The 22,156-nt window shown below is 40.2% G+C and overlaps 1 protein-coding gene across 2 annotated transcripts; it reads right to left on the bottom strand.

Moving 5' to 3' along the window:
- Positions 1–10,530: 10,530 nt before the first annotated feature.
- On the bottom strand, positions 10,531–21,788 carry CUNH5orf46 (chromosome unknown C5orf46 homolog). 2 transcript variants are annotated; one of them, XM_040239757.1, is made up of 4 exons: positions 21,661–21,788; positions 17,356–17,503; positions 12,839–12,896; positions 10,531–10,804 (listed from the first exon to the last, which is right to left on the bottom strand). In XM_040239757.1, the coding sequence occupies exons 1-3, from the start codon at positions 21,773–21,775 to the stop codon at positions 12,848–12,850; spliced, it is 312 nt and encodes a 103-aa protein (XP_040095691.1). In that variant the 5' UTR covers positions 21,776–21,788; the 3' UTR covers positions 10,531–10,804; positions 12,839–12,847. The 2 variants fall into 2 exon arrangements, with proteins under 2 accessions (XP_040095691.1, XP_040095692.1); XM_040239758.1 differs by having other exon boundaries at positions 10,531–10,749.
- Positions 21,789–22,156: the final 368 nt, after the last annotated feature.

Genomic DNA, 22,156 nt, shown 5'->3' with positions numbered 1-22,156 from the left:
AATGTTCAGTAAGTATTCTATGATTAAATGAGTAACATGAATTAATATATACCTATTAGATGATCGATTTTCTGGATAGTCTAGAAGGCATTTTATTTAATGAAAGGATAGGAGACTACATTACCTTCAGGTTAGTCTAGTATTGCTGCTGCTGCTGCTAAGTCACTTCAGTCCTGTCCGACTCTGTGCGACCCCATAGACAGCAGCCCTCTGTCCCTGGGATTCTCCAGGCAAGAACACTGGAGTGGGTTGCCATTTCCTTCTCCAATGCATGAAAGTGAAAAGTGAAAGTGAAGTCGCTCAGTCGTGTCTGACTCTTAGCGACCCCATGGACTGCAGCCCACCAGGCTCCTCCGTCCATGGGATTCTCCAGGCAAGAGTACTGGAGTGGGGTGCCATTGCCTTCTCTGCTATTAAGTTAACACTGACTCTCCACCCATGTTGGTAAGAGGATTACAAGTAAGAGGACTGAAAGCTAGAAGTACCCTGATTTCCCTCACATATTACCCGGAGCTAGAGGTGTATCAGTCGTGTGTTTTGGCTTTCCAAGGTCCCTCAGTACTCGCATAAGCCAACTAGACACACTGCATTGTCAATTGTCGTCTCAGTGTCTGAGACATGACTGAAAACGTGGTGAGGAACACATAAGTACTCCAAAGTCTATCTTATAATTCTAGAAAATGTAAGCTCATCTGTAGTAACAAAAAGTAAATCAGCGATTCATGTGGCCAGAATAATGGGTGGTAAAAGGGAGGAATGAATTACAAATGGAAAGAGAAAACTTTGTCGGGGGGTAATGGATATTTTCATTATCTTGATTGTGGTGTTGGTTTTGTGGAGCTATATATATATATATATATAAACTTTTCAAATTGTATACTTTAAATATATGCAGTTTTTTATACATCAATTTTGCTTCAGTAAAGTTGTAGGAAGTTATTCATACACTGAGAGATATATAGATCTCAGCTAATTTTTGACTCTTTGCGACCCCATGGACTGTAGCCTACAACGCTCCTCCGTCCATGAGATTTTCCAGGCAAGAGTACTGGAGTGGGTTGCCATTTCCTTCTCCAGAGGATCTTCCCAACCCAGGGATCGAACCCAGGTCTCTCGCATTGCAGGTGGATTCTTTACTAGCTGAGCCACAAGGGAAGCCCAAGAATACTGGAGTGGGTAGCCTATGCCTTCTCCAGGGGACCTTCCTGACCCAGAAATCAAACCAGGGTCTCCTGCATTGCAGGCAGATTCTTTACCAACTGAGCTATGAGGGAAGCCATGATTATTTCCAAAGGGAATACTAATATCTAATTTTTGCACTAACAATGAGGATTAAATGAGGCATCATTTCTGAAGGTCCACATATGGGTGATGTCCCAATGATATCCGTTCCTTAACCAACCCAGGTAGCTTTTGAACAGCTGCCATTGAATGTCAAGCATTGTCACAGTCTGAGCTTTAGTCTAAGTTGTCATCTGTGATTGAGTTACCCTTCTTCCACTTTCTCTGTGTCTCCAAATCCTTTCTCATCTGTCTAGATTCTGTCTTGCCAGAGCTTCCAAATGAGAACTGATAGCCATCCTGGTTCCAATGCTACCATGTCTGTGCCTCTGTTAGATCAAGCTGAGTGTGGTCTCTTGATTATGTGCTCATAACTTCTGCATCAAGACTGTGAACTACTTGAAGGCCAAAATTACAGAATGTCCAACTTTGTATCCTTACTATCTTGTCCTTATGTATAATTTTTTTTCTTAATATGTTGTGGTTCAGTCACTAAGTCATGTCCAAATCTTTGAGACCCCATGGACTGCAGCACACCAGTTTTCCTTGTCCTCACTGTCTCCTGGAGCTTGCTCAGATTCATGTCCATTGAGTCAGTGATGCTACCTGACCATCTCATCCTCTGACTCTCTCTTCTCCTTTTACCTTCAATATTTCCCAGCATCAGAGCCTTTTCTAATGAATTGGCTCTTTGCATCAGGTGGCCAAAGTATTGGAGATTCAGCTTCAGCATCAGTTCTTCCAATGAACATTCAGGGTTGACTTCCTTTAGGATTGACTGGCTTGATCTCCTTGAAGTCCAAGGGACTCTGAAGAGTTCTCCGGCACCACAATTTGACAGCATCAATTCTACGGTGCTCTGCCTTCTTTATGGTCCAACTCCCATATCCATATACGACTACTGGAAAAACCATAGCTTTGACTATATGGACTTTTGTTGGGAAAGGGCTTTCCTAATATGCTGTCTAGGTTAGTCATAGCTTTCCTATCAAGAAACAAGTGTCTTTTAATTTCTTGGCTGCAGTCACTATTCATAGTGATTCTGGAGCCCAAGAAAATAAAATCTGTCACTGCTTCCATTTTGTTCCCATCTATTTGCCATGAAATGATGGGACTGGATGCCATGATCCTAGGTTTTTGAATGTTGAGTTTTAAGCCAGCTTTTTCACTCTCCTTGTTTACATTCATCATGAGGCTCTTTAGTTCCTCTTCACTTTCTGCCATTAGATTGGTATCATCTGTATATCTGAGGTTGTTGATATTTCTCCTGGCTATCTTGATTCCAGCTTGTGATTCATCCAGCTCCACATTTCACATAACGTACTGTGCATATAAGTTAAATAAATAGGATGACAATACATAACTTTGTTGTACTCCTTTCCCAATTTTGACCCAATTGATTGTTCCATGTAAGCTTCTAACTGTTGCTTCTTGACTTACATATAGGTTTTTCAGGAGACAGGTTTCTCAGGAGATAAATAAGGTGGTCTGTTATTCTCTTCTCTCTTAGAGTTTTCCACAGTTTGTTGTGAACTACTCAGTCCAAAGCTTTAAGGTAGTCAATGAAGCAAGAGTAGATGTTTTTCTGGAATTCCCTTGCTTTCTCTATGATCCGACAAATGTTGGCAATTTGTCTCTGGTTCCTCTGCCTTTTCTAAATCCAGCTTGTGCATCTGGAAGTTCTCAGTTGACGTACTATTGAAGCCTAGCTTGAAGAACTTTGAGCACTACCTTATTAATTTGCAAAAAGAGTGCAATTGTATGTTAGTTTGTACCTTCTTTGGCATTGCCCTTCTTTGGGATTGGAATGAAAATTAACCTTTTCCAGTCCTGTGACCACTGCTGAGTTTTACAAATTTGCTGGCACATTGAGTGCAGGACGTTAACAGTATCATCTTTTAGGATTTGAAATTCTGGAATTCCATCACTTCCACTAGCCTTGTTTGTAGTAATGCTTCCTAAAGCCCACTTGATTTCAGACTCCAGGATGACAGGCTCTAGGTGACTGACCACACCATTGTGGTTTTCTCGGTCCTTAAGACCTTTTTTGTATAGTTTTATTCTGTGTATTCTTGCCACGTCTTTTTAATCTCTTCTGCTTCTGTTAGGTGCTTACCATTTCTGTCCTTTATCATGGCCATCTTTGCATGAAATATTCCTTTGATAAATCCAATTTTCTTGAAGTGATCTCTAGACTTTCCCATTTCATTGTTTTCCTCTACTTCTTTGCACTGTTCATTTAAGAAGGCCTTCTTATGTCTCCTTGCTAGTCTCTGTAACTCTGCCTTCAGTTGGGTATATCTTTCCCATTCTTCCTTGCTTTTTGCTTCCCTTCTTTCCTCAGCTATGTGTAAAGTCTCCTCAGACCACCACTTTGCTTGTTGCATTTCTTTTCCTTTGAGTTGGTTTGGTCACTGCCTCCTGTACCATGTTATGAACCTCTGTCCACTATTTCTTCAGGCACTTTGTCTACCAGATCTAACCCCTTGAATCTATTTGTCACCTCCATTGTACAATCATAAGGGATTTGATTTAAGTCATAACTGAATGTTCTAGTGGTTTTCCTACTTTCTTAAATTGAAGCCTTAATTTTGCAGTGAGGAGCTGATGATCTTAGCCAGTCAGCTCCATGTCTTTCTTTTGTTGATTATATAAACATTCTCCATCATTAGCTGCAAAGAATATAATCAGTCTGATTTCTGTATTGATCATTTAGTGAAGTCCAGTGTAGAGTCATCTCTTGTGTTGTTGGAAAAGGGTATTTGCTATGACCAGTGTGTTCTCTTGACAAAACTCTGTTAGCCTTTGCCCTGCTTCATTTTGTACCCCAAGGCCAAACTTGCCAGGGCATAGACTTGGTTTACTGTGATGTTGAATGGTTTGCCTTGGAAACGAACTGTGATCATTCTGTCATTTTTGAGATTGCACCCAAGTACTGTATTTTGGACTTTTTTTAATTGACTATGAGGGCTTCTCCATTTCTTCTAATGGATTCTTGCCTACAGTAGTAGATATAATGGTCATCTGAATTAAATTCGCCCATTCAGGTCCATTTTAGTTCACTCATTCCTAAGATGTTGATGTTCACTCTTGCCATCTCCTGCTTGACCACACCCAGTTTACCTTGATTCATGGACCTAAATTTCCAGGTTCCTATGCAATATTGTTCTTTATATTATCAGACTTTACTTTCACCACCAGAAACATCCCCATCTGAGCATTGTTTCTGCTTTGGCCCAGCTGCTTCATTCTTTCTGGAGCTATTGCTAATTGACCTCTGCTCTTCCCCAGTATCATAGCAGACACCTTAAGACTTGGGGGGCTCGTCTTGCAGTGTCATATCTCTTTGCCTTATCATACTGTTCATGGTGTTCTCATGGCAAGAATACTGGCGTGGTTTGTCATTCCCTCCTCCAGTGGACTATATTTTGTCAGAACTCTCCACTGTGACCCTTCTGTTTTGGGTAGCCCTGCACAGCATGGCTCATAGCTTCACTGAGTTTTGCAAGCCCCTTTGCCATGACAAGGCTGTGATCCATGAAGGGGTTTGCTTAATATAGAGCACAATAAATGTTTATTTACCAGTTACTCTTTGACAAATGCTGTTCTAATTGCTTCTCATATATATTTCCAGGAATATTGAACAAAAGAAGTAAAAGTATAGCCTTGTAGAGCTTGTAGTCTATTGAGGGTGCAGAAAAGGGAACAAAATAAATAAAATTCTTAACACGTGTTAAAAGATGAGTGCTATGGACTAAAATTTAGCAGCCTAAAGGGATAAGAAATGGTGGGCCAGAAGATGCAACTTTAGCAAAATACCAAACAAAGGTCTCACTGAGAAGGTAATCTCAAAGAGAAAATGAACTGAGGGAGCAAGCCATGTGGCTGTCTTGGGGAAGGGTATTTTAGGCAAAGGATACAGTAAATGGAAGGCTCTGAGGAAAGAAGGTGACTGGAGTGTTAAAGAAAGGCAAGGATCCCAGATGGCTAGAGTGGAAGGTGCAAAGGAATGAATGGCAGTAGAAGAAATGTGACCTGGGCAACTCAGGGAGGTCCTCAGCCACCACTGTAAAACAATCTGAATAGCTTTTGTTCAGAATGAGATGGGAAGTTGCAGAAGGATTCCACACAATTAGAATATTTTAATAGAAGTACTCTTTCTGTGTGGCTCAGAAGGTAAAGAATCTGAATTTGAATATTTTAATAGATGTGCTCTTTCTGCATGGCTCAGATGTTAAAGAATCTGAATATTTTAATAGAAGTACTCTTTCCCTGGTGGCTCAGATGGTAAAGAATCTGCCTGCAATGCAGAAGACCTGGATTCAGTCCCTGAGTTGGGAAGATCCCCGGAGAAGGGAATGGCAACCCACTCCAGTATGCTTGCCTGGAGAATCCCATACAGAGGAGCCTGGTGGGCTATAGTCCACAGGGTCGCAAAGAGTCGGACACAACTGAATGATAAACACCTTATTTTACTTTTCCTGCATGGCATTGCTGTAAAGTGTAAGAGGTAAATTCTCTGAAGTGCTGATGTCAAGGTAGGGACGTTGGGATTGTGGACACAGTGATGCTGTCACAGGGCAGCAGAATTGTGCTGGAGACTGGACCAGCCTCATGCTCAGCCACCATCAGCTCTCATATCTTAGGCATGATATCCATTAGCTTCCCTAAATCTTGGTTTCCTCACCTGTCTTGTGAAGAAAATAATACTTGGCCCAGGTTACTTCAGTTGTATACTTGGCCCAAGTGTACTGCAGTTATAAGGTTACAATGAGATAATAGTGTCAAGGGATCATAAAAAAGCAAAAGAAAACATGAAGATATGAGAGATTCTTGATCTTCAAAAACAGTTGTTCCTTGAATTTGGGTCATTTGTAGTGATGTGGATGGACCTAGAGTCTGTCATACAGAGTGAAGTCAGAAAGAGAAAAAACACATATTTTATATTAATGCATATACATATGGAATCTAGAAAAATGGTAGAGATGAACCTATTTGAGGACAGGAATAGGGGTGCAGAAGTAGGGAACAGACTTGTGGAACAAGGAGGGAGGGAGAGTGCGGGACAAACTGAGAGTAGCATTGACATATATACGCTACCATGTGTGAAATAGCGACTGGGAAGCTGCCATCCAGCGCAGGGAGCTCAGCCCAGTGCTCTGTGATGACCTGTGTGAGCTTAGTTGCTCAGTCTTGTCCAGCTCTTTGCAATCCCACGCACTGTAGCCTGCTAGGCTCCTCTGTCCCTGGGGATTCTCCCGGCAAGAATACTGGAGTGGGTTGCTATTTCCTTCTCCAGGGGATCTTCCCAACCCAGGGATAGAACCCAGTCTCCTGCATTACAGGCAGATTCTTTACCAAGCCACCAGGGAAGTCTGCTGTGATGAGCTAGAGGGGTGGAATTTTGGGGGAGGTGGGAGGGAGGCTCAAGAAGAGGGGATATATGTATACATAAAGCTGATTCATGTTGTATACCAGAAAATAACCCAATATTGTAAAGCAATTATACTCCAATTGAAAAAATAAAAATAAATTAAAAATAGAAAACAAAACAAAAACAAGTGTTCCTGCTGGCTGCAGAGAGGGGTCTTATTGGAGGGTGGGAAGAAAGGTAACATAGGGCAGGAAGAGGAAATGTGCATTGTAGAGCAGTTGGGAAATTTCAAAATCTCTATAGGTTGCTGGAGATCTTAGATATTTGCTTGTGTATTAGTTGCTCAGTTGTGTCCAACTCTTTGCAACCCCATGGATTGTAGCCCACCAGGCTCCTCTATTCATGGAATTCTCCAGGCAAGAATACTGGAATTGGTAGCCATTTCCTTCTCCAGGGGATCTTCCCAACCCAGGGATCGAACCTGGGTGTCCTGCATTGCAGGTGGATTATTTACCATCTGAGCCACCAGGGAAGTCTTACGTATTTCTTTGTAGTGCACCAAATCCAGTACCGATTTGGTGCCTACGTTTTTGCTGTTGTTATTTGTTTTGTTGTGTTGTGTTTTGCTATTTTACCAGCATGAAAGAGGGATTTCAAATTGTACAACAAATAGATGGAGATAACAACGAAAGCTCTGATAGGGCATGTCTCTCTCCCACAGGGAGTACACCAATCATTTTACTTACAGTAAATTTCCTGAGCACAGATTAGGCACTCAGATCTGAAGGAGGATTCTTGGGTCATATTTGTTGGGAAGAAGCAGTCCACATGTCAGATGCTGAATATAATAGAAATCTTAGATAACTTTAAGATGATGTGATGTTTAAATTTAGCTTAGTTTTGAAATGATAAATGAAATGAAAAGGTAACCTATGGAATGGGAGAAATGAAAAGTGAAAGTGAAGCTTGCTCAATCATGTCCGACTCTGCACATTCATGGACTATACAGTCCATGGAATTCTCCAGGCCAGAATACCAGAGTGGGTAACCTTTCCTTTGTCCAGGAGATCTTCCCAATCCAGGGATCGAACCCAGGTCTCCCAAATTGCAGGCAGATTCTTTACCAGCTGAGCCACAAGGGAAGCCCTCAATGGGAGAAAATATTTGCAAATCTTATATTTGTTAAGGGATTAACTTCCAAAATAGATAAGGAACTCATAGTGATCAACAGCAAAAACAAAAATTTTTTTTTAATTAAAAAAATGGGAAAAGGACATGAAGAGACATTTTTTCCAAAGAAGACATAAAAACGGCTGACAGGTATATGACAAGGTGCTCAACATCACTAATCATCAGGGAAATACAAAACAAGGCCATGATGAGCTATCACCTGACACCCGTTAGAACGGCTCTCATCAAAGATAAGAGATAACAAGTGCTGGCAAGGATATGGAGAAAAGGGAACCTTTGTGCACTGTTGGTGGGGGTGTAAATTGGTGCAGTCATAAAGGTTAAAAAATAAAAAACAGAACCACCACACGATCCAGCAATCCTACTTCTGGATATATGTCAAAGGAAATAAAATCATTATCTCAAAGAAATATCTGTACCTCCATATTCATTGCAACATTAGTTACAATAAACAAGACATAGAAACAGCCTATGCCTGTCAATGGATGAATGGATAAAGAAGATGTGGTGTGTGGGTATATGTACATATATATATACACACGTATGTATGTAATATTGTTCAGCCTTAGAAAAGAAGGAAATCCTGCCATTTGCAGCAATGTTTCCCTGGTAGCTCAGTTGGTAAAGAAGTTACCTGCAGTGCAGGAGACCTGTGTTTGATCCCTGGGTTGGGAAGATCCCCTGGAGAAGGAAATGGCAGCCCACTCTAGTATTTTTGCCTAGAAAATACTATGGACGGAGGAGCCTGGAGGCCTAGTCTATGGGGTCGCAAGAGTTGGAGAGGCTAAACCACCAGATGAATTGTGATGATGTTATGCTAAAGTGAAGTAAGTTAGACAAGAATACTGGAGTGAGTAGCCATTCACTTCTCCAGCAGATTTTCCTGATCCAGAAATCAAACTAGGGTCTCCTGCATTGCAGGTGGGTTCTTTATCAGCTGAGCTATCAGGGAAGCTCAAGTTAGACAAAGGAAGACAAATATTGTATGACCTCATGTATATATGAAATCTTAAAAAAAAGGGAAGTCATTCAAGTAGAGAGTAAAACTGGTGGTTGCCAGGGTCAGAGGAGGTGGTGAGAGAAATGGGTGAAGCTGGTCAAAGTTTACAAACTTCCAGTTATAATATCAATAAGTTGAGGATCTAATATATAGCATGGTGCTATAGTTAATAATACTAACTGTATTATGTACTTGAAAGTTCCTGAGAGAGTAGATCTTAAAAGTTCTCACTATGTGGACTTCCCTGGAGGTCCGGGGGTTAAGAATGCACTTTCACTGCAGGGGGTATGGGGGTCCATTCCTGGTCAGGGAACTAAGATCCCACTTGCTGCACATGGCCAAAAAATAAATTTAAAAAAAAAGTAACCATGTGAGGTCATGAATGTGTTAACTAACCTTTTCATGGTAATCATTTTGCAGTATACATTATCAAATTAACACATTGTACATCTTAAATTTATACAATGTTTATTAAATGTCAATGGAATTGGGAATAAAAAACTGGAAGTCTCTGGAAAATGCAGAAGGTAGATTATCTAAATTTATGGTAGAAAGTAATGTATTTTTCAGTATTTAGTAGGTATTCACTCTTTGCTTAGCTATCTGCATTATAAGAGTTTCTTTGTGTTGCATGCACACCTATCCTGGCTTAAAGGAAGACAAACAAACAAAAGATTTATTGAAAACACACTGGAGTAATGCTTGGGAAGAACAGGATCCAGGACAGAAGCACATAGATCTTTTTTCTAGACTAGAGTGCTATATGCTGTAGAGCTGTAGAGTGCAATTAATGCCATAATTGTCATTGTGCTTTATGGTTTCAGTCTTGTCTTACTGTCCACATTAAATAATTCTGGGAGAATCTTCCTGGCTCAGCTGGTCAGATTTGACAGTGGTTCAATCCTTTATGACCAAGTGGGCAAGAACCACACCAATGGCCACTGAGGAGCCCCACTGGTGTAACAAGGTTGAAGAAATGAAAAGACTGCACTAGACTTGCCAAAATTCTTCCATCCACTCTTTTCAAGTGTCCTCAAGGGCACTCTGCTAGTCCATGAGAATAACAAAGACTGGTGGGAGCAGTGGTTTACTTGCTAAATCACGTCTGACTGTTGCAACCTTACGAGGCTCCTCTGTCCCTGGGGTCATTGGGCAAATGGCAACTCTGGGTTGCCATTTCCTTTTCCAACTGATCTTCCTGATCCTGTGTTTCTCCCGGGTTGCAGGTAGATTCTTTACTGCTGAGTCACTACTGCTGCTAAGTCGCTTCAGTCGTGTCCAACTCTGCGACCCCAAACCCAGTGAAGACTGTGGAACACCAATAATCTTGTTAACTTTTTTTTAAAGGTCAGATTTTAGTTTACTAGCCCAACAACATGGGTTCAGATTTTTTGAAAGACTTCTCCAAAAAGGATTTATGAAACTTTTAACTCTGAAATTTCATACATTTTTAGGGATTAAGGGCTTGTTCTTTGGAGTCAGGTTCAAATCCTTTTTCTGTCATTTACTGGTTCAGAGACATTGGACTTATATTATCCGAAATTTAGTTCTCTTAATTTGAAATGTTCTTTGGTTATTCTGGATAATAATAATTTTATATGTTTCATATTTTTTTCATCATTAAAAGCTGTAAACATGTTCTAGAAAAATTACTTCTACCAATAAAAACGTTATTGAACTAGGATTTGTGACCCGCAGTGGACATATTTATTTTGACTTCTAGAAGCAAAATTGCAAAGTCAGGATGTTCAGAATAAGCTGTGTTTGGTTGAAGCCAGGACCTGAATTCTGAGCACTCGCTGGGAACTGCTTTGAGCCCTCTGTCCTGGAGGACTTGTGAAACAGAACTGGAAAAGCAGGATTTGGTTGCCCTTGACTTATTCTGGAGCCATGTAGGTGTGTCCTTAGAAACAAACCAGACACAGGGAAACAATTACCAGCTAGAGAGGGCTTAAGACCTAGGAAAAACACAAACATTTCTATGTCTCTGTATTGTAGAACATGAGATGATTTATTATAATGAAATCAACTATAATATGTATTTGGAAAAACAAGCAACAGCAACAAAAATGAAAATGCAAGATATATGAGGCAAGAATCAATAACAGGGATGAAGGGAGAAGGCATGTATGTCAAACACTGGGATAAACCGAGTCATTAGTTTTTGAGCTTCTGGATAGACAGGAAAAATAAATGAAATAGACCAAGCTACATAAATCTTATAACCAGAAATGAGGAAGCAGTCCTTAGGGAAGACTCATTTTTTTTCTTGCTCTAAATTCTAAAAGAAACATTTCCTATCAGGCTTCATGGAGTAGATACTGAGTAGTGTCTTGCCCATCTGCAATTTTGCTCATTGGTTACTTACAGATTTCCTATGAAATTTATTTTTTCTAGCTCCCTCCTGAGGAAGTTCAGACTCAGCAAGTCTAAACATGTCATCTAGTGTGTCAGTTACACCTTTTTCTTAATTAAAAAAATGTAGATAGATATTGAGAATTTGCAAAGTGCTTTGCCATCTTTTACTTCTCTTATAACTGTAGTGAAATTCATCAGATTCTTATTTTAACATAAGAAAGGTGTGTTAAATGTCAAATGACTTAAGACATTGGGAGACTTAAATCCCTATGATTTCAAGTGACGCAGGACATTAGGAGGTGAGATTGTAAGGCTATTAACATAAGGAAATTGTGTCAATGTGATTAAGCAGAGGTTGTGAGGATCTCAGATTAATTAGGTGTCTGATTATTAGATGATTTGTTTGTGAGAACTTGCCCCTTTCGGCTTATTATCTGAGACTGTATACGGAAATGCACCTTCTTTGCAAAGCCCTCCTAATGCCCGTTCCTTCCTCCAGGTCTTCCTTTTTATATCCTTTCTACAAGGCATATCCACGGAACTTGTACATAGAACTTGACCGTTTCCCTGCACGGTCCTGGAGCACACTGTGCTAGGTAATAGTCCAAACTAGAAACTTCTTAATGATGGGACAGTGTTATTTATCTTGGTAGCATTGACAGAATTTGACACATAGTAGGCATGGGTTAAATGAGCGTTAAAGGACTGTGTAAGAAAGAGGCATATGTTATAGGAGAAAGATGGTTTATTTATATATCTACCTATAGATTTATAAATATGCATCCCAGAGATGTATAGAACTCAACTAACCAAAGGGGTAGTGTATCATTTCTATGGACACCTCAAGGCATGTCTAAAATCACACAGCTTAGTCCCTGTTCTGTGTTCTCCAGTGAGCTCTATTGCTTAGTGCTGGAGCACAGACTATGGACTCAGGCTGCTTGGATTCAGATCACATTAATTAAGCTCCCTGAGCTTTGGTTTCCCTATTTATAAAATTTTAGAGTGACAATACCTATCTTTCATAGCGAATGTTAGAATTAAATTAGGTAACGCATACAGAGCACTTAGCTTAATGCCTAAACCTAAACCTAAAACTAAGCTAGCTTGTGCTAGTTACTTATAGAATTTGTTTCCCAGGTCTAACATTTCTGTATTTATATTTTGATATCCATTCTCAAGAGAAAACTGGGTAAGGAATCAGCAGGTATCTCTGAACACAAATCAGACTGTTTTCATATAAATTAGAGAGCTTATTAGTTCTTTCCGCTGGAATTAGTTTCTGTAAATCTTATTCTCATGAGTAACTAACTGCATGATTTCATGGGTCCTTAGACTTTAGTGCATATAAGCTCCTCCTTTCACAGGCAGAACTTGCACAAATCAAGTTCCAAGTGGAGTTTGGACAAGACCAGCTCTCCTCACTTTAGTGCTTACTTGTTTCACCCCACAATTGTGCTTCTCCCCTTAAGAGAATCTTACTAAGTCTGTGAATTTGAGATAATAAAAATACATCTATTTAAAATTATTTTAAAAAAACAATGCAAGAACAAAGCAAACACACACACAAACACACCTTTTTTGCTATGTTCAGTATACTATTTTTTGGTTGTAAGTTTTTAAGTTAAAATCACCTGAGAAAGTCACTTTGATGAATGTTCTCCTTGTTTATCACCATGTTCCAAAAATTCTCTTGAAAAAAATAAAAAGAAAACAATGAATTATGATTTAGATTGATGAGGAATGTTAAAAAGATCATGAATTTATACTATTTGAGCAATACTTTTCTTCTTCAGGTTTTCCTGTGTCATAAAATCATAAGATTTAAGATTTCTACAGTAGGTCATATTTGACAAGCCATGCATGCATAATTCTCTCTTTAATTATGCCAAGATACCTATTAGTTTGGTGTCTAGTCTTATATAAACTCTATAAAGATAGATATTTTGATCTATTTGTTTCATAATACATCCCCAATATGTAGAACAATACCTGGCATATAGTAGGAATTAATCAATATTTGTTGAATAGGTAAGTGATGATTTTTAATCTTTTTACATATGAAAAGACCTCTGAAGCTCATAGAGATCAAACAACCTGTTCAAGTCACATGGCTGGCAAATTGCAAAGCAGAGTCTAAAACCTAGGTCTCCAGAAGCATGAATTAATGCCAGAGGTTTCTATACTGTTTAAGGATTGGCTGTGGGGTAGCTGTTGAGAAGGTAAAAAAAAAAATACGGTCTATGAGGATATTCTTATCTAGTGGAGAAAACAGATGCATTCAGAGACAAATAATTTAAAACAGTGAGGTAAGAAAAGCCATATGCCTTCATAATGCCTTTGCAGGAACTTGGCTTCCTGCAAAGGCATTATGAAATCCCAGCATCTGAATATCTGAATTTTCTAATAGTAGGGGTCTGTGACATCTTCACAGAGCTTGTCTTTGGACTAGATTTTACAAAATGATTAGACTTAGCAGGTGAACAGAGTGGAGCTGGGGTTTGAGGGTGAGTCACTGATGACAGAAAATCATGTGCAAAGATAACTGGAGATTTAAACAAACATTATCTGTTCTGAAACAGAAATTACTTGTTCCTGGGGCATCAGGTGTTTGGCTTCAGAAGTGAGAGATTTGACTGAAAGATATATTGGCATCAGGGAAGGCTGTTTGGCATCAGGGAAGGCTGTTTAGCATCAGCTGAGGCATTTGCTCTGATTTTGCAGGCAATAGAAGTTCACTGAAAGGGTTTCAAGCATGGCAGTGATAGAATCAAATTTGTAGATAGGTAGAGGAGGGGTTGGAGTGGGGAGAGACAGAAACAGTGTAACTAATGACAGATCTAATGAGAAGAGCTCTGGAAAGAGATGATGACCGACTCAACTGGCCCTACTAGTCAGTGGAATTGAAGAAAAGGAATGGTATAGGAAGAAAAACTTGTTGTTTAGTCACTAAGTTGTGTCCAACTCTTTGCAACCCCACAGACTATAGCCCACCAGGCTCCTCTGTCCATGGGATTTCCCACGCAAGATTACTGGATTGGGTTGCCATTTCCTTCTCCATGGAATCTTCCTGACCCAGGGATTGAACCCGCATCTTCTGCATCGGCAGGTGAATTCTCTACTGCTGAGACACCTGGGAAGCCCTAAGAAAAACTTAGAAAATTTAGCAACTAGATGGAAGTGGTGATGAGCAGGAAGAATCAAAGAAGACCTGAAGTATCTAGATTCTGAATAGATGGAAATGTGACTTACTGAGATAAGGAAGAAATGAAGAGGAGCAGATTTGTAAGTGAGATGATGGGACTGGGTTTAGACCAGCTGAATTTGATGTATTGACGAAACTCTAAACAAGGTTTTTGTAGCAACCCATGAATTGTTACATTCTGTAGCTCAGGGAAAAGAATTCAATAGACATCTGTATTAGGAACACATCAGACTGTAAGTAATATTCCTAATGTGGAAGCTGTGATGTGAAAAATCAGGGAGGCTCTACATTTGGAACCTTGAGTAGCAATGATGTTTAAGGGTCAGATGCATGAAAAGTCAAACAGAAAGAATGAGAAAGAAAGGCTTGTGGTAGGGAGAGAACAAGGAAAATGTTGTGTCATGGAAACCTGGGGGTCAGGGTGAAATTCACGAGAACTGGAGGCTTCTCAAAGGCCCAGAGGAATTAAGAATATGGATATTTTTAGATCAGTGGTGACCAGAATGCAGTTCATACAGCTCTTAAGTTTACCCAGAGGGTAAGTGGAGGGAGTGAGCTGGTCTATTCACTGTCCTGAAAGCACATACCCAGCATTTGTTATGTGATTGACACGTGATGTAGGCATCAGATACTCAGGAGTAAACAGAGCAAAACTTCTATCTTTATGAAGTTCCACCATTCTTGTCATTCTCTCTTCTAATCAAATCTCATCGAGTCCTTTAAGATCCAAAGTACATCTTGCTTTGCCAGAAACACTCCCCTAAGCATACTTGCCCAGTGCCAGCTCCTTTTCTTAGACCCTTCACTGTGAGGGTTGACTGACATTTACCTAAACATTTTAGTTATCACCAGATATGCTCATGTCATCTTATACAATAAGGACTGCAATTTCTTTGAGGAGACTTCTAGACTTATGGTCTAGATTGTTTCCTTCACAAGTCAAGACCTCCCCCTACTTTCCTAAACACACATGAAGTTCTTAGGTATAGTTCTTGAGGGTCTTTACCCACTCCCCATCCTCTGCCATGTTTATGGTATTTTCTTGGACAGAGGGAGGGTAGTTAGATGTGTTCCCTTGAGCAAGATCCCTCAAGTTTGAGTTAACAGAGAAAACAAGTGCTATTTTATAATATATCTAGGGAATCCCCCAGGGAAGGAATAAAAGGAATTATTATTGTTCTGATTGTTTGCACTACTATTGTTATGATTTATAACAATTTGAATTCAACTGGAGTCTAATCTGTACTTTGTAGATGAATAGTGTTGCTCTTATTCTTTTCCTTGTTTACATGAACAGTCGTGGGAACTCGACAGTTGCAAAAGCAACCATGATAGGAAAAGTGAAAACACCAAATAAACACGTTTAAGTTTTAACAGTTTGTTCTTGATTGTATGCAGACTCCTGCCCATTCACCTGACTGTAATATATCAATTTAAGCAGATCGGGCATTACAAAATGGCCCCTGATCACTTCTATACAGAAGTGGCCTTTAATCTGTCACTAGTTATAGACTATTTTGAGAATCTTATAAAGTCAGAAGCACTGTCCCTAGAAAAATAGAAAGATTCACATCTACACAAAATGTGAATATAAATTTAAAGGTGATGTGTACCTTTAAGACCCAGCCATGTGGCTCAGAGCATCCAATCAATGGTTAATCAATATTAGAATAACCTGCTGCTGCTGCTGCTGCTAAGTCGCTTCAGTCATGTCCGACTCTGTGCCACCCCATAGACGGCAGCCCACCTGGCTTCCGCGTCCCTGGGATTCTCCAGGCAAGAACAATGGAGTGGGTTGCCATTTTCTTCTCCAAAGCGTGAAAGTGAAAAGTGAAAGGGAAGTCGCTCAGTCGTGTCCGACTCTTGGCAACCCCGTGAACTGCAGCCCACCAGGCTCCTCCATCCATGGGACTTTCCAGGCAAGATTTCTGCAGTGGGGTGCCATTGCCGTCTCCGAGAATAACCTGAAAGGTTGTTAAAATGCAAACCTGCAGCTTTGCCCCGGGAAGGTGCAACGTGGGATGAAGGGGTCTGCGTTTTGTAAAGTTCTCCAGGAGATTCTTAAGCAGGTAAGTAATGGTCTATGCTTTGTCAAACTCTGCTTAGGGTGTTGTGAAGAGAGTATTAGAGAGCAGAGTCTCAGAGAGGTTAGCACCCAGAAATTCAGGAAAACAAATTAGACCCCGGCGAGCTGAACTGGGAGAGGTTAATGTCAGGAGAATGAAGAACAGGGTGAAGTAGATTTAGAAACCAGAGCTATGTAAATCTGGGTATTTACATAGGAGTTGGGCACAGGAGCTTGGAAGCAGGTTGAAAATCATGGGAAGATTCCAGGCTGCGCAATTTGCCAGCAAGACAGTCTCTCAAGATCAAAGCAAACCCTCCCTCCTTAGAGAGGTTCTCTAGGTTGCTTGGGAGGAGAGATAGCTACTGTGTCTTCTAACCCTCCTAAATTACTCAGACTAGAAAATAAAGCCAGAACTCCTCATACCACTTACTACTGAGCACATCCCTACCCACCACCTTCATCAGAGAATTACTGTGTCTACATTGGGTGGGTTCTTTATTCCTTTAACATTACAGATTAGCCAACTAAGGCACACAGAGAGGGAGAGTCTAACCACAGATCACCCAGTAAGTAGCACCTGTGTCAAGACCAGAACCTAGTTTTCTGCCTGTTGGTCTGATGCTCTTATTCCCCACTACTCGGTCCTGAAATAAAACATATTTTATGGAGCCCCTTGTTTCATAAATTCCTTGGGAGTGTTCTCACCCCAAAAGAGTTTAGGGAAATCCATGCAGATGCAAATATATGTTAACGTAGGCAACGTTTCAATTAGAACAGTACATTGACATGCATGTAATTCTGTTTCTCATTCATTTTAATGCAATGTGGTCATTACCAACAGCCAACTGGACAAAAGCAAGGTTTGTCTCAGTGCTTACGTGCTCCTCGTCATGGAGCGGAGGATGAACTCCACTGCATTCTCAATAATCTCCGAGCCCAAAAGGTTTAGGAATTTGGGGAACTCTGGCTCTGAATTTTTGCCTGAGTCTTGTGGCTGCTCATCTGGCTTGCCCTCTGGTTTCTCATCTGAAAAACAAAACGGAATCTCAGGGTTGATTCTCAGCAAAAATATAAGGAAGTTTCTTTCATTGTAAGGAATCCTCAGTTCAGTTGAGTCCCTCAGTCATGTCCGACTCTTTGCCACCCCATGAATCACAGCACGCCAGGCCTCCCTGTCCATCACAAACTCCCAGAGTTCACTCAGATTCACGTCCATCGAGTCAGTGATGCCATCCAGCCATCTCATCCTCTGTCGTCCCCTTCTCCTCCTGCCCCCAATCCCTCCCAGCATCAAAGTCTTTTCCAATGAGTCAACTCTTCGCATGAGGTGGCCAAAGTACTGGAGTTTCAGCTTTAGCATCATTCCTTCCAAAGAAATCCCAGGGCTGATCTCCTTCAGAATGGACTGGTTGGATCTCCTTGCAGTCCAAGGGACTCTCAAGAGTCTTCTCCAACACCACAGTTCAAAAGCATCTATTCTTCGGCACTCAGCTTTCTTCACAGTCCAACTCTCATGCCATGTAACAGCCTAAATCAGTCATAAGTATACATATATCCCCTCTCTCTTGAAAGTTCTTTCCATCCTCCACCCCATCCCCCCTCTCTGGATGTCGCCGCAGAGCACTGGGTTGAGCTCAGTGTGTTGCACAGCACGTTCCCATTGGCTATTTATTCTGCATGTGGTAATGTATATGTTCCAGTTTCACCCAGTTCGCCCCACCCTCTCCTCCCCCGCTGTGTCCACAGGCCTGTCCTCTACCTCTGCATCTCTATTCCTGCCCTGCAAGTAGGCTCATCAATACCATTTTTCTAGATTCCATATGTATGTGTTAATGTATGATATTTGTTTTTCTGTTTCTGACTTAGTTTACTGTGTACAACAGGCTCTAGATCTCTTACTTTTGATATTTAATCAAGTGCCTTTTGGAATGAGGCCAAAGATCCAGAAAGTGAAGTTGGTGACATGCAAGGTCCCTTGGTGGATTTGGCTTTGCTTAGTGGTCTAACAGGTTCAGGGGATTAAAAGCAATGAAGAACCGCATTTAGAAGGTACGAATGGCCTCCCCTTTGGACCCTGGTGTCAGGATGAAGTAGAACCCTTTATCTTTTGATTTAACTGTAGCCTCACAAGTAGTGCTGGCAGATTTGGTAAACAAAAACACAGAGGCCCAGTTAAAACTGAATGTCAGATAACAATACGTTTTTAATATAAGAATGACCTGTGAAATATTTAGAACATACCTAAACTAAAATAGAAAATTGTTATTTATCTGAAATTCAACTTTAACTATGTGCCCTGTGTTTTATCTGTCAATCTTACCACAAATTTTGACTCAAGAAGTCCCACCCTCTAGACAATGTACCCCATGACTCTGAATGAAGGAGATGTAACTAGCTTTTGGTGTGGAGGCTATCAATTAGCGAGAAGAGTTGCATTTATATCATATCCTAAAATAGAGACTCTTAGTAAAAAATATGGCTTTCAATTCTGCAACCATTTATTTTTTTCTTTGCCACAGAAAAAGATTTAATAGTCTGAGACCTAAAGACAAGATCAATATACTAACCACCAAGTGTTTATTCCGCTGTTGGTTTTTACATTCAGTAAGTGTTTTTGAGCCTACTATTATGTACATAGCATATGCTGCTAAAAGTTAAGGCAAAAATGGACATATATGGACATGATCCTTACATAAAGGGCAGGGCAACCACGGAGACCAGAATTGCTTTGTTTTCATTACAGGAAGGGGAAGGAAAGAGAAGGCATGTTTGTAATGTGTAGGTACTAGGTTGTACATTCATCACTTTCCTAATCTTTATTCAATTCAGTGATAGCATTACAGTTTTATAGGAGAGAAAACAGATGCTCAGAGAAAGTAAATGACTCACCTAAAATCATCTAGCAAGTGGATGAGCCAGGGTTTGACTCTATTTTTTTTTTTTTTCAAATTTCACAGAACATGTTTCTTACATGAAATCCTGCCTTCAAGCAGTTGTTCTCTGGAGACATTTACCAGCTGCAAACGGAAATTCCTTCCATGAATAGTGAGTTCTTTTCTCTGGCTCCTATCTGGCTACTTGAATAACAATTTAATTTTATTATTTTTATTGTAACTTTTTATTCTAACATGATGCTAAATTTTCAAAATACAAGGAGCCCTGGCTTAGAGTGTGTGTGAAGATCAAATCCTTGGCTCTGCCCTTGGATCATATATATAAGAGGTATTATAGTGTGGTGGGTGATGTTTTGAAGTCCTGTATACCTGAGTTTGATTCTTGTTTTCAGCAAAAAATTCACCATGTAACCAATATTTAACTGCTCTGCCTCTCAGTTTCTTCACTGTGTTCTTGTCAAGATGGAAGGATAATTGATATATCTTTGTATATCATATATATGTGTATATATTACTGGAGTGGGTAGCCATTCCCTTCTCCAGGGGATCATCCCAAACCAGGGATCAAAATGGGTCACTGTCATTGCAGGCAGATTCTTTACCATCTGCGCCACTAGAGAAGTGCAAATAAAAGCTACCCCATATTATATTTGAAAGGAGAAAATATTTAACTATTGGCTTTGGTAATTTTTTTCTGGTATGTCAAATTTCTTAGTTTTTATTATTTTCCAAAATTTTCAAATTTCTTAATATTTTAGCAGCATTTATTTATATTAATACCTGATTGTGTTTCTTAGTATAATCATAAAATTCTGAAAAACAATAATGCTGATAGTTCTACAGTTTTTGTAGCTTATAAAGTGATTACAAAGGCATGTTCATTTCACCTGGTAAAGTTGGTAATTATCCTGTTTTACAGATGAGGAAACTGAGGTTCAAAGCAGTGAACTGTTTTAACCAGTATCAGTGTTCATGAGAGACAGACCTGGGACTGGTCTCTAGGATATAAATCTCACTTTTCGCTTTATCACAGTGATTACTTAGGGGTAGATGGATACAGTGGGCTTCCCAGGTGGCTCAGTGGTAAAGATCTTCCTGCAATGCAGGAGATGTGGGTTCAATTCCTGGGTCAGGAAGACTCCCTGGAGAAGGAAATGGCAACCCATTCCAGTATTCTTGTCTGGGAAATCCCATGGACAGAGGATCCTGGCAGGCTACAGTCCATGGGGTTGCAAAGAGTCAGACATGCCTTGGTAAGTAAAACCAAAACCAAAGAACCAGATGGACACAGTAATCTCTGAGGCCACCCCTGCCATAGCCCTGTTGGAGTGTCTGCCCACATGTTGTGCCAGTGGACAGTGGGTGACTGAGGTTGTGAGTTCTGCCAAATTATATTTAAAATAGCTCAAAAGGTTCTATTACTAATTAGCACTGTCTGTATTTTCTGACCTGTTATTCTGAATGGAGATAGATTAAGGGCTCATTGTCTTCTGTAGAACAAAAATTAATTAATGAGACTTCTGCCTGCTGCCTTGTGGTCCTCTGTGTGCTTGGAACAGACATGAAAGAAGTAGATGCTTTATAATAGAAAGAATCTAAAGACTTGGGTTTCAGTCCCAGATGTGCCACTTCTGCCTGTGTCAATGCTCAAGTAACTTTCTCTCTGCAAGCCTGGTTTATTTACCTGCAAAAAGGGAAATGATAAAACTGTGCACGTTTACTTAAATTATGAGAATCAAATGAGATAATACATATCCATAATAGTTAATGTTGGTGTTTACTATGGAACAGTATGTTTTATCTTTAATTTTCATGACAGCTAAATGAGAAAGTTAACAACTGATACTCCTTTTAAGTGTGAGGCCCATAGAGGTTAAATAGTGTTTCTGAGTCATATTTCTGATTAGTGGTGGAGCCAGGCCCAGGAGTCTTATTCTAGACTCTTCACTTTTGAGTATTATTAGTTACAGTCATTAAAAAAACAAAAAACAAATGTCCCCAGCTTTCAAGGAATTTATAGTAGTGTCTCTATATCATGTGATGATATAAGAAAAAATATCATTCTAAACTTCATACATTCACTGAGGATAGAGGCTGTAACTGAAGCACATTTGAATAAAAATCTTACTTACTTTTTGTTAAATCTGCCTCTGTTTCCCAGTCTAGTGCTCTTTCTGCTGTGCCCTAAGTTCCCCTCATTCCTCTGCATGTTCCAGATCAGTGCCACTGACTTCCTCCAGTCATGGCTAACTACTGCAAAAAGCATGAGCTGAGACGTAAAGTACTTACCAGCCTGGCAAGTCAGGATTAAGACAAGCAGTCCCCAGACAATTGTCAGTCGAAGCACTGAGACAGCCATGTTTGTAGCAGTGGGTATCGATGCAGAGAAATTGTTCAGAGGCATCCGCAGTCTTGCTCCATTTATAGGGCATTTATAGCTGACATCATCTGCTATGGAATTTAGGTTGTTGCATAAGATATCAGTACAGCTTGCTTTGGAATCTCTACTAATGGGCCCTGCCCTATCTTTCAAACCAAGACTTTTACAGATAGGAAAAGAAAAACCCTCTTGGTATTTTTAAGGTGTGTTTTATAAATGACACTGCACTCATTCTTTTGCAGTTATTTCTGTGCCAGGGTTGACAATTAGGTGAGGATCAGGCAGAATTGCTTTCCAGTGCCAAAGAACAAGCAATAAACCGGTTGGTAAGGTGTGCCTATTCGCCTCCCTGTACACTCTGCTTACTTCCTTGCTGTGAGCTAGTGACCTGTCCCCACCTGGGCT

This window comes from Oryx dammah, unplaced genomic scaffold (assembly GCF_014754425.2).
Source record: "Oryx dammah isolate SB20612 unplaced genomic scaffold, SCBI_Odam_1.1 HiC_scaffold_5, whole genome shotgun sequence".
Classification (NCBI taxonomy): Eukaryota; Metazoa; Chordata; class Mammalia; order Artiodactyla; family Bovidae; genus Oryx; species Oryx dammah.
The sequence above is the reverse complement of the archived record's forward strand: the minus strand, read 5'-3'. Positions and strand labels throughout refer to the sequence as shown.

Bases quoted from the DNA above. Each gene is read 5' to 3' on its own strand.
- CUNH5orf46 (XM_040239757.1), bottom strand. From the start codon at position 21,775: ATGCCTCTGAACAATTTCTCTGCATCGATACCCACTGCTACAAACATG. The intron at 17,504-21,660 runs GTAAGTACTTTA...TTTGTTTTTCAG, and splicing joins AATCCTGACTTGCCAGGCTG to ATGAGAAACCAGAGGGCAAG. The intron at 12,897-17,355 runs GTAAGCACTGAG...ATTTTTTTCAAG, and splicing joins CGCTCCATGACGAGGAGCAC to AGAATTTTTGGAACATGGTG.